General features: G+C 31.7%; 1 protein-coding gene across 1 annotated transcript; it reads left to right on the forward strand.

Moving 5' to 3' along the window:
* Positions 1-3,741: 3,741 nt before the first annotated feature.
* On the forward strand, positions 3,742-10,645 carry LOC8261177 (probable dolichyl pyrophosphate Man9GlcNAc2 alpha-1,3-glucosyltransferase). The gene is made up of 7 exons (XM_002516678.4): positions 3,742-4,006; positions 4,214-4,679; positions 4,785-4,968; positions 5,066-5,173; positions 8,223-8,384; positions 9,841-10,093; positions 10,188-10,645. The coding sequence occupies exons 2-7, from the start codon at positions 4,282-4,284 to the stop codon at positions 10,637-10,639; spliced, it is 1,557 nt and encodes a 518-aa protein (XP_002516724.2). The 5' UTR covers positions 3,742-4,006; positions 4,214-4,281; the 3' UTR covers positions 10,640-10,645.
* Positions 10,646-12,686: the final 2,041 nt, after the last annotated feature.

The raw sequence follows: 12,686 nt of genomic DNA on the forward strand, positions 1-12,686 counted from the left end.
TTTTGTGTTATTTTCTTTTGTCTTTAAGTATCTTATCTATTATTCGAATTCTTTCTTGATTAATTCCCTTAAAAATCTATGGTGAACATATTGTAGCCAACTTTTAGTTTAGAAGGTTGATATAGTTTTCCATCATTATGTAGCATTTAAGTTCTATAACTATTGCACAGAAGACTTTGACATGATTAACAAAGATAGCTGAGAAAATTATAGGTTATCATTTTATCAATTGTTTTGAAAAATTAATTGTTGTTTTATGCTTATGTCTCTAATTATTGCTAGTGATTGAATGAGATTTTGACTTAAGTTTATACTCCGTTAGTATTTAATCACTTGGTAACTGGGGGTAATCATCACAAATATTAATCTTCATGTCAAATGGTGATTAAGCATTATGAGTAAGCAAAATTTTCTTGGTATGTTATATACTAAGTAACCGGGTGCTTTCACCATAGGTGTTAGTGTTCGCGTCAAAAGGCTATGAACGACTGTAGAAAAGAAGTGTGTTCATTCGAAGTGAAAAGAATTATTAAAAAGGATGAATGAAAAAAAAAAGAAAAAGAAAAATAGTATAAAGCTAAAAATCTCTTAGGTGAAAATCGAAGAGCATGAGTAAATGATGATACTTGGGGTCCTAGATGAGCAATAAACATAATGAATAACTAAAAAAAATATAATTAATATTGAGAGTTAAAGATACTACTTTAGTCTCTAAGGAATTATGAAATCTCCCTATAATCCTGTAGCAATCTTTCTCTCTCTAAAAAGTGTCTTCTCCTTCTAACAGAATGTTTTTCCCTAAAGCTAAAATAGTAGCCCCTAAACCCTAAGTTATAATGATTCATTTATATGATAATACAAAGAAAATCTAAATATAACTCATAAATATAACTTTTTCTATTTTTTATTTGTGGGCTATTATAGAACCTTATATAAATCGAATTTAGAATTTATAACTCATAAAAGCTGTAGCCCTTCAAGAGTAGATTATTTTAGACTTTTAAATCACCTCAATCAGACCTCTGTAGCTCTAGATAAGGCCCAAACACAAAGATTGACCCAAAACAGAAACAGACTGCACAACATCTAACTTCGATCTAAGTTTTCTCATCCTTAGCGATCTGATATAGAGCTGGACACTTCAAGAAAATTATAGCTTAGATAGTTTTCTACAAAGTTTATTAAGACTACATTTTAATTATGGACCTTTACAATCACGAAAAACCTCACCGAAGCTAATGCGACTAATGCTGAATATTATTATTTTCTTTATAAACTTTTTTCTTGATATGAACTGGTTTTCCAACCGATCCTGACCCTTTTTAAGCATCTACCTTAGTCATAGAATCGGTTCACAATAGAAATTCATCTTTTATTCGAAGTTCAATCAGTTCTTCAACCGCTTCTGGCCCGATTGCTTCTTTTAAATCGGTTGGTGAACCGGTTCAACTTAAAACCTTGATTTTTGTGATTCAAGTCATCCCTTCAACATATGACACTCTCCTAAATCGATCCAAGAGTCAATTTATATTAAAAAAGGCTTTAGATTTTCTCAATATTGCCAAAATACCTTAAGAACATATAAATAACAATTAAATAACTAAATCATATTAAAACTCTTAAATTATAAACATATTGCCTAATAAACACACCATAGAACTATAATTATATGATTATAAAATAGAGTTACCAGACTCCTCCATACTTGAATTGTTACTTATCGTTAAGTAATAACTACCTATAAAACTAAAATAATTCTAGATATTACTCAAAAATTTTACTCTAATCAATTCCTAAGAATATCAATCTCATAATTGCCAACCAACAATTGAACAAGAAAAGCAAAGACAATTATCCAATTCAAGTTTAGCAATTTAATTGAGCTCAAAATATTTGTGTGAAACCTTAAAGCACATTCAATATAAATAATTGATTTAGTTACTTATGAAATCATTCAATACAATCTAATAGCTTGAAAGAGTATCAAAATATCTTAGGAACAATATGCCTTTAAGAATTCAGAATTTGATTTGACTTCCATGATGATTGCCATTAAATAAAATATGGATCTCTAGTATTTTAAACTATTAAAGTTCCATCCTTTTTATTAATTTTTTTTTATTATTTCAAATCTCAATCTTTACAATTTGATTCTTTTAGTTTATGCTAGTTTTTAGTATCTTAGGAACAATATACTTTTAAGAATTGAGAATTTGATTTGACTTCTATAATGATTGCCGTTAAATAAAATTTGGATCTCTAGTATTTTAAACTATTAAAACTCCATCCTGTTTATTAATTTTTTGTTATTATTTCAAATCTCAATCTTTACAATTTGATTCTTTTAGTTTATGCTAGTTTTTAGTAATTATCAATTAAGTTATTCCTATACGATTGACCTTGATTTACAAGTCTATACTGCAATTACTCTATCCACTTGGATGTGAAGATTTTAAGGATCAGTTAGTCTGGTCCTTAAAGAATTAAAACCTTCCTTTGGCTTGTTTTCAAGGATTGTTTAATGACAAATGAGCACCGAGTGAAACGACATTTGAGTAATGATGATGGTGTCAAAGGTGTAATATGGGCATTGAAGGTACATTGAATGTCTTCCGTGAGTGTCCTATTGCACGTCAGATATGGAATTGTTTGGTGCCTCAGATAAATACAGTGCTTTTGTTTGTTGGAAATGTGAAAGAATGGATTATGAAGAATTTGCTCAACTATCTCGAGATCTCATGAGAGGTGGATTGGGCTTGTGTTTTTGGTATAACTTTATGGAGGTTGTGGAAGTGGCAAAATGAGGCCATCTTTGAGCTGAACACGGAGGATAAAGATCTTAAGTGGATGAGATTTTATGTTGGTCTCAGAATATTAAGGTGTCCATGGAGGATAAGGCGACTAGTGCGGTCATGGGTAAGAGGAGGCGGGTTTCGTTGATTAGCTGGAAAGCTCCAAAGGATGATTGGGTTAAAGCTAACATTGATGGCAGTGTTATAGAAGGATCCTTCTTAGCAGCTGCAGGAGGTGTCATTAAAGATAGCATAGGAACATGGAAGGGAGGTTTTGCGATAAAAATTGGTATTGGATCGGTGATTGGGGCTGAATTACTGGGTGCTTTTCATGGACTGTCTCTTGCTTAAGATCTAGGATATAAAGAGTCATTTAGAGATGGACAGTCTTTGTGCAATAAACTTCATTCTTAAAAGGGAAGCAGTAATTGGTCTACGAGAATTATTATGTTAATTAAGAAATTGATTGAGAGAGATTGGGAAGTTTTTGTTAAGCATGTGTATCTTGTAGCCAATCTCGTAATTGACTTCATGGCGGAAGTTGCAATGAAGTTGTCATTTGGGTGTCATCGGTTCTATAATCCTTCTGGTGGTTTGGATGTTTGGTTGAAACATGATATCGTCGATGTTGCTTATCCTAGAAGTGTTGTTGCCGGTCTTTAGGCTTTTTGCCTCGTTTTTTATACCAAAAAAGAAAGTAAATAAAGATAGTATCAAAAAAATAAAAAGAAAGAAAAATAAAAAAAGTAGATTCATGTCATAGTGACTTAGAAAATATAATTAGTTAATGAATAGGAGAAAGAATATAGAATAAGAAAACAAAATGAAAAAAAAGTTAGATGTGGAGGCAATTAGTAGTGGAAAATTTGTGTAAGATTATAAAATTTTAATCATATATAATTAGATCCCCTCTATATATATATATATAAGTTTTAATATATTTTTCAAAATAGGGGGCTGAATTGTGTATTATACAATACCTTAGAGGTAAGGTCGTAACTTTCCCAAATAAAAAACAGTCGTCACTTTTAACATAGGAATCTGGTTTCTGCCTCTGCAGGCAGGCTAGAGCGCTCTATCTCGAGTTTTGTTTCTTTTGCTCTTCTCATTCTATGCCTGCAGTGTGCAATAGATCGAAATTAAGGAACTGAAACCATACACTACACTTGTTTGACTATGCAAAAATCGGTTGGAAAGCGACACAAATCCTTAGAGTATGATCTCTTCTCTTCATCTACCAATTTTATAAAGAAAATTTTCTTTTAAATTCAATTTTAATTGCTTATGTGCTTTCTTATTAAATGGAAACATATTTTTGTTTTTGTTTTTATATATACAACTTGCATCTGATTTGAATATCTTATTAACTGAGGTTTTTCTTTTACTAATTTTAGTTGATTTTTCTTTTGTACTGGTGATAGAGCTAGTTTCTTTATGGGCCGCGCAACCAGGTGAGAGTATTTTTATATGCAGAGAGAGTGAGAAATAAATGGGAAAGAAAGGGGTAAAAGACAAGGTACACATTGCTAGTGATAATGATGATTTATGCCGGCTGTTCCTTCACAAAGGAATTAAATCTTCATTTCTATGTATTGCCGTGTTTGGGCTGTTAGTTCGAGTGGCCGTGTCACTCCATTTATATTCTGGTGCTGCCAATCCTCCTAAGTTTGGTGATTATGAGGCACAGCGCCATTGGATGGAAATCACACTTAATCTTCCGCCCAAGGACTGGTATCGCAATTCCACTGTTAATGATCTTACTTACTGGGGACTTGACTACCCTCCCCTCACTGCCTATCAGAGCTATGTTCATGGCCTTTTTCTTCGATACTTTGAACCCAAATCAGTTTCCCTTTTTACTTCTCGCGGTCACGAGTCCTATCTTGGGTATGCATTATAATACTTCAGTTATCTTCAACTGATATTTGCTATTGTTTGTGCTTCTCTTAACTGTCTTTTTTTTTTTTTTTTTGCTGTTGCTCATCCTTGCAGGAAATTGCTCATGAGATGGACAGTCTTATCTTCCGATGCCCTGATATTTTTTCCTGCTGTTTTCTATTTTGCTCTCGTGTATTATGGTAACCGCGCCATTGGACATAAAAGCGATGTAGCATGGCACATTGCTGTTATTCTAATCAATCCATGTTTGATCTTAATTGATCATGGTCACTTTCAGGTTCTTAAATCTTTTGCTTTTTATCCTTCTTTTCGATGTCTTTCTTTTCGAATTTCCGCGGTATATATATTCTCACCCTTACATGGTTCTATTTCAGTATAACTGTATTAGCTTGGGCCTTACTGTAGGAGCTGTTTCTGCTGTTCTTTCTCAGAAACATCTTGTAGCTTCTGTACTCTTCTGTCTTTCTCTCAACCATAAACAGGTGCCTTTTGCTTCTTCTTCTTTTTCTCCTCCTTGATTCCTGTGGAGGATGTCATTTATTAGATTAACAAATGGCCACCAATGGTATTTTGATAGTTGGTAGATATGTAGATGAGTGATTTATGTTGGTTTGCTTTATCTCTTCATTGAAGGAGTGTCCACATATATAATTAGCAATATTATCTAGGTTTCCCTTCAAACTGCACAACATCATGCAAACTTATAGTACTGCTGCATAAACATGACTGGATACAGATATAAGTTTGGGGATCTATAGCTGCATTAGATATAGAATTACGAGGTTTGCCGTGAGCTCTTGATCATGTATACTAAATACTTGAAAAGGTAACTGTATAATGTGTAATCTAGTAGTTGGTTTATGTAAGTATATGCAAAGGGTTGTTTAAAAGGAGGCCACTGGCTGAGACTGTTTGAAGGTGGGGAAACAATAATAATTTTTTTGTATAACATATGCCTGATGACCTTGAGGTATGTTAAGAGTCTTGTCTTTTATATATTATCTACAATATTCGACAAATTTGTATACAATACAACATGTACTTGATTGATTACAAAATTGAACTCATAGTAGTTTGATTTTCTTTTACAACTGGAACCTAGAATTTCCTTGGAGTAATTAATTCCACTGTCATCTCTCCTATATAGAGGATATATATTGGCGCTACCAATCATCTCACATTTAAAATCTGAAAACTTGTTGCCGAGTAACAATAAGTCCTTTAGTACGACTGCTTGTGAAATGATGGTAGATTTAATAGGAATTCTGGAGACAAATGTATATAAGTGGATGTCTGGTAGAGATTAAATTCAACTACAATGAAGTGCGGCGCAGCACATAACTCTTGTAAGAGAGGATTGGGTCCATAAGTGGTAGTAAGTGCTTCTTTCATGACCTAGTTTTGTAATTGAGAAGGAGGCTGAGATGCTATCATCTATTGAAAGATTGACAGGATTCATGAGCATGAGAAGCTGTTGATGTCATTTTTGGACAAAAGATGTCTTTTTTGCTCATAGACTATGAAGCATCGACACTTCTAGGGATTGCTGTATGCATGTCGGACACATCAGGAACATGTATGGGACACGCCAGAAAATATGTCCTTTGCTTTATTTTCCTTTTGCAAGTGGGAACATGCGGGGTACACGTCGAGGACATAGAAAGTAATACATTTTGCAAAGTTTTGGGGCAAATATGAAAAGATTGGGTACTTTTTAAAATAACTTGAAAACTAACGAATCAAATTATAAAATATAAAACATAAGTCTTTTAAGAAAATCCTTGACCACACTTTATTTCAATACTTCTCACGCTTATTTCAAGAAAAAGAAATCCCTCTCTCTACCTCTCAATCTCTTTGATTTGTTCCTCACTTTTTCTCCACCTCAAAATCTTTTCTACAAGTTCTCTTTTCCTCTCAAATATTGTTGTTTGTAGATGAAGTGGGTGAAGATGAAGAGATTGAAAATGCTTTAGACTTGTAGTTGAACTTTTACAAATGTTATTTATATTACAATAATTATCATTATATATGTATAGAACTAATTATAAATTAAATCTTGAACTTTACACTCTTTAACAATTTTATCCAATTGTTTCAAAATTTTAAAACAAATACCCCTTTTTCAATTTGTTTTCAAAAATACTTGTCGATGACAATTTTTGAAATTTCAAGATAAAGATGATGTGGGAAGTCGATTATGTTTACTAAAAGAATGACAATTATGAATTAGCAAAAATAGTTTATCCTAAATTTAATAATATGAATATTAAAAATATCACATATGTGCATTTTACAATATATTTTACATCTAAATATAATAAATTTTTTATTGGCTCACTAATTTTTGTGTTAGTAAGCAGAATTGACTTGCCACGTCATTTTTCTCATTGTAAAGTTTCAAAAATTATTATCAAAAAGTGTTTTTGAAAATAAATTGAAAGTATAGATATTGATGTTAAAATTTTGAAACAATTAGATAAAATTGTTAAAAAGTGTAAAGTTTAGGATTTAATTAGTAATTAGGCCTATATATTAAATTTGTTGTCTCTCCGCCATATCCATGTATCACTTTTTCAGAAAATTCTGTGTCCTGTATCCATGTCCATGCTTCATAGATCGTAGATTTTCTCTATTCTATCTATGAATCTTGTTGATAAATTCATTTGTGTCAGTGATGTAGTCAAATGAGTTACTTTTTCATTTGTAAATTTTCAGGCATACTTCCTTGAATAATAGTTTAGAACTAATCCAGGGACAGATAAACCTTGCAGGCACACATATGAAAATAATTATATTTATTCTGAAAATATAATAGAAAGATCCATCATTTAGGTCTATCCTATAATCAAAGATTTAGTGATTGAAGCTATAATGTCTGACTGAATCTAATAGCACGGTTCACTTGCGATGCCAAATAGAAAACTCTCAACTTACACTAACATTGACTGACCTCTTTCTTTGTACTTCCAGTATAGATATTGCAAATTTCCAAATAAGTTTTATTGCTCGTAAATGGGAAATTTGTGCAGTTGCAGTAGCTCCTGTGTTTCTGGTGGGTGCCATAGTCTCAGTTTTAGAGAAAGAGATGTATGTAAATTCTTTTAGAATGAGATGAAAGTAGATTCATTAGATTGCTAATGGAAAGATAGTAACAAACCTAGAGCAGAAAGGTATTATGTTCTTTCCTTGTTATCATATAGAATGTGATCAAGGATCCTGAAAATCTTAGCTTTTAGTTTAGACTTGTAAAATTAGTTTAAGTACCATTGGTAATTTCCAATCAAGGTAGATCACACTGTAAATGCTTTGTATTTTGCGTGCACGCATGCCTTCTTGGCGTGAGAAATTAAAGTAGAAGTTTTGAGGAACAAAATGCAATCTCTTAGTAATGGAGAAAAAGAAAATGCAAATAGCAGAAAAACCTAATATTGTGCTTATAGGTTAAATATCCATTGAATTATGTTCTATGTTTGATGCTTACTGCGAGTTGTAACGTTCTTTTTTTCTAAAAAACTTAATCCATTGCAGATGAGTGCATATTATGCACCTGCTTTTTTCAGCCATCTTTTAGGTAACTGCCTAAGGCGAAAGAATCCTGTGCTTGAGGTTTCAAAATTGGGATTTGTGGTCTTAGGAACATTTGCTATTATTTGGTGGCCGTACCTTCATTCAAAAGATGCCATTTTGGAGGTAAGCAACGATACGATTATAGATATGAAATAGTTGGTTTTTGTTTTGATTCCATTGGTTAATGGATATAGTTCTTTTATCAATTATACTCTTTTTTGGTAGTTCACATGTTCATCCAATGTGTATTAACACATTGACATTTTTGTTCTTTCATATCATATTTTAATAATCAAATGATTTACTATGGGTCCTAAATGACTGTTTTATCGATTAATTTGTCCTTGCTCTTCTTTCACGACTTTGGCAAGGACTTTCAGCCTTGGATTAGGTCTTCAATAGCTTTTTTCTTTTTGATTTTTTTGTGACTTTACTATGCATTATTTTTTTTGTATTTTTGTTGAGATTAGACTTCTAGGGTGAAAAATTTCAAAGGAAAAGAGAAATACGAACAAAGACTTTCCTTTTTGTTTCAGAAACTTGTGCTTTGTTGTGTAATAGATTGGGATACTTCTAATGAGTGACCATTCTGTTGGGCAAGATGTACTGGGGCAAGTGGGAATACAACTACCCCAACTTTCAACTATGCTCATTTGTTCCAATTATGGGTCACTTCCCAGATGCTTTGGGTAGATCCTGACACCAAAGTTCTTATCACATAGGTCAAATCCTTTCCTTCTTTTGTTTTTGTAACCCTAGGATAATGGGCTCTTGTGTTCGTTTTAGACCCCTAAGGGCATAGAGGGCTCCTTCTAAAAAGATTTTTATTTGATGTGTTACTGTGAGTTCATTTATATTCTAAGGGCCATATGATTAAGATTGAAATTATTCTTTTTAATTTTTCATTTGGATTTGTCACCTTTTGTATTCTCTTTTTCATTAGTTTCTTTGAGAAGGGGCTTCTATCTATTTAAATAAAAAAGGGAAAAGTATAAAAAAAATACCCTGTGTTTTGACACTTTAATACTTAAAAGACTTTTTTTTTTGGTGACAAATAAATATCCTGTGATTTAATTTTCTTTACATTTTTACTATTTTACAAGTTAATATCATTAGATTCCTATGATTTAATATTAGTATAATACTCATTTTCAATAACAAAATTATTTATTAAGTGATTTAGTATACAACTAACTACATTAAACTCATGTCAAATAAAATTAATATATAAATTTAAATTTTATTAGAAATAAAATGAGATAATTTTTAAAATAAAATTTTAATATTCTTAGAATTATCTTGATAGTTGATTTGATTGTAAATCACTTATAAATTTTTTATTATTATTGAAAGATGATATTTTATTGTTAAAAAAATAATAATATTGGTAGTAGGGTTTTAAAATGCAAGAAGATCAAAATATAAGGTGCTCCTTTGTCATGAGAAAAATCAGTCCTCTTGAGTGTAAAAGTGGTTAATCATAAGGTATATTTTTGTACTTTTCCCAATAAAAATTAACTTCAATTCATATAATTTCTAGATTTATATCTTTAATTTTATTTTTACTGGCTTCATACAGGTTCTTGCTCGTCTTGCTCCTTTTGAAAGAGGAATATATGAAGATTATGTGGCTAACTTTTGGTGCACTACATCGGTTCTCATTAAGTGGAAGAGATTATTTGCAACACAAGCACTAAGGACTCTCAGCCTAGCTGCAACAATATTAACCTGTCTGCCTTCAATGGTTCAGCAAATACTGTATCCCAGCAGAAAAGGTTTCCTCTATGGGCTTTTGAATAGTTCTTTCTCTTTCTATCTATTTTCGTTCCAAGGTAAGCAAAATATCCAATCTACTTTATAATTCTATATTTGATTCATAATTTGCATGCATTAGCAAATTTTGCATCATTACTTCTGATCTCGCAGTGCATGAGAAGTCGATTCTGCTGCCACTTCTGCCTGCAAGCCTACTAGCCACAGAATTACGTGGTCCATTTGAGTTATTAATGCATTATGCATTATTCTCCATGTTTCCTCTTCTGTCTCGGGACAAATTGATTGTTCCATATATGGCTCTATATGCTCTCTTCTTCCTTTTTTACTTCCCTCCCAATGGAAAAAGAGATGCTAAAATTCATCATTATGCCACCCCCACTTCCCTCTCAATTATGTTGGCCATTCTGTACCTGTTCTCTCTGATTCTTCATACAATTTACTTGACCACTCGTCCTCCAGAGAAGTATCCTTTCCTTTTTGAAGCAATAATCATGCTTCTCTGCTTCTCTCAGTTCATGTTATTTGTGTTTTACACCAATGCAAAGCAATGGATGTTGTCAAGACAATTTTCATCAAATGATAAAGAAAAGAAACTGAATTAACCTTTTCATGTTGTGAAACTAGGATTATATGACTGATATTATAGTATTTTGTTTGTGTTGGAGCCTTGGGTGGAACATTGATGTGGAGGTAGCAAATGCATATATACAAACATTTGCTGACAAACTCTACGTTGCATCGCTTGCGGGATGTAACGCAGCTCCATTGGTTTACGGCTAAATTATTTGTTCGAACAACATTCTGGTATAAGATATTATGCGATGCAATCGTTTGCCTCATTAATATACAACAGATCAATCAAATTACTGGTATGCACAACAATCAAGAGGAATTTTGAAATCCACGTTCGTTGAAATTAATTGAACAGGATTTGATCTTCATTGGAGTGCTCATTAACGTAGCATAATGGATGTTTTTTACTATTTTTATCCAAACTGAAAACAGAATTGCTGGCACCATTTTATTTTTTTTTGTGCGACAAGAAGCACCGTTTATGTTACTTGCATCATTGTTTGAGATCTTGATTTTTGTAAACTTCCTCCGCCATTTGCAGAATTTTTTTTTTCTTTTTCTTTTAATGGATTTTTTTCTTTTAATGCTCTCTTGTCCTAAATTCTAAATGTAATGCAATCTGACCAGAAAACCCTCTTCTGATGAGGATTGTCTGTGTGTTTGACAAAATGGTTCACCTCTGATAGATAAAAACAAGGGCTGCACTAAGTTTAGCCTGCAGGTCATCCTTGAGGTAGGGTAGGCAGTTTTTGCAAACAACTCCAAGAGGGAAATAATAGTTCAATGAAATCCTGTATGCAACTTCTACTTGGATGATGACTTTAGTTGTAGCTGGTGGTGATGATAAGAGCCAATTGTTCAAGCACATGGTTAATGGCTGGTTCAAGCTGAGCCATAACGATCTCAAACCGCAATTAAATTATGCTGTTGAGTTCTGGCAGGAGGATATCTGTTTTAACTAACCTTGGATTAAAAATGCATGGTCAAAACAAGTTTAAGCTTAACTGTAACATCCAATTAAGGTTTGGATCTGCTTGTAGGTATCTTTCCTTTTACCGGTTTAAGGCACAAGAATGGCTCATCACCTTAATAAGGTAATGATATCGAGTTAATAGCTCAGTAGTTGAGTGCCTATTTTGTGCTGTTGGATGATCATGGTAGGGAGTGTATTTAAGCTAATATGAGAAATATTGGTAATGCCATATTTGATTGAAATTCATAAAAAAATTTATTTTATTTGAAAAAAAATACTATAGAGAAATTAAAATTAAAATAATAAAATTAAAAATAATAATTTCATGTTATGGAATGTATTGGCTTATTAAGGTAGAATTTATTTGTAAATTTTACTAATCTTGTTAAAATTTAATTTAGCTATTACTAATTTCACACAAATTTAATTATGTAGAATAATAAATTAACTTTTTACTCTATTTAAAGCATTTAAATTTTAGTTTGCAAATGAATTCTATTAATTTTTTAATTTCAACCAAACACTATGTAAGCCAGAGTTCGAATTTTATAATATCTAACAGTCCATTTGGTATACTGATTTATAATTCTTAGGATTAGACTTAATCCTAAGCTTAGTTAAGCCATATAGGATCGCTTATATTAAATATTGTTTAGTACAAAGATGTTAATCCAGAGGATTAACTAATCCTATTTTTCTAGTCCTATATTTATTAGGATTGTTTAACTTGACAAATAAATTGTCATAGTAATCAAATTACTGAAACACTATTTGCATCTCCTAATTTTTCTCTTTTTTTTTTTTCTTAAAACGTCTTCTAAATTTGTCCATTTAGTCTATATCAATTTTTGGCTTGAACTATTATTTTTTACTCTAGGGTATACTGATATAAATATAGATAGTTGTGAAATAATTTTAAAAAATTAAGGCCATTTTAGAGAAATAAACTAAAAACTCAAGGCTATTTTATGATTAAGATTTTATTAATTATGCATTAGTAATCCTACTAGATATGACTTACTAAAGACATGGGTGGGTTTTGTTTTAGATAAGACTTATCTCATAGGTTAGTTAAGCCATTAAAATTGTTAAGCTTAACCTTT

The sequence above is a fragment of the Ricinus communis genome, chromosome 5 (genome assembly GCF_019578655.1).
Source record: "Ricinus communis isolate WT05 ecotype wild-type chromosome 5, ASM1957865v1, whole genome shotgun sequence".
Classification (NCBI taxonomy): Eukaryota; Viridiplantae; Streptophyta; class Magnoliopsida; order Malpighiales; family Euphorbiaceae; genus Ricinus; species Ricinus communis.

Bases quoted from the DNA above. Each gene is read 5' to 3' on its own strand.
- LOC8261177 (XM_002516678.4), top strand. From the start codon at position 4,282: ATGGGAAAGAAAGGGGTAAAAGACAAGGTACACATTGCTAGTGATAAT. The intron at 4,680-4,784 runs GTATGCATTATA...TCATCCTTGCAG, and splicing joins GGTCACGAGTCCTATCTTGG to GAAATTGCTCATGAGATGGA. The intron at 5,174-8,222 runs GTGCCTTTTGCT...AATCCATTGCAG, and splicing joins TTTCTCTCAACCATAAACAG to ATGAGTGCATATTATGCACC.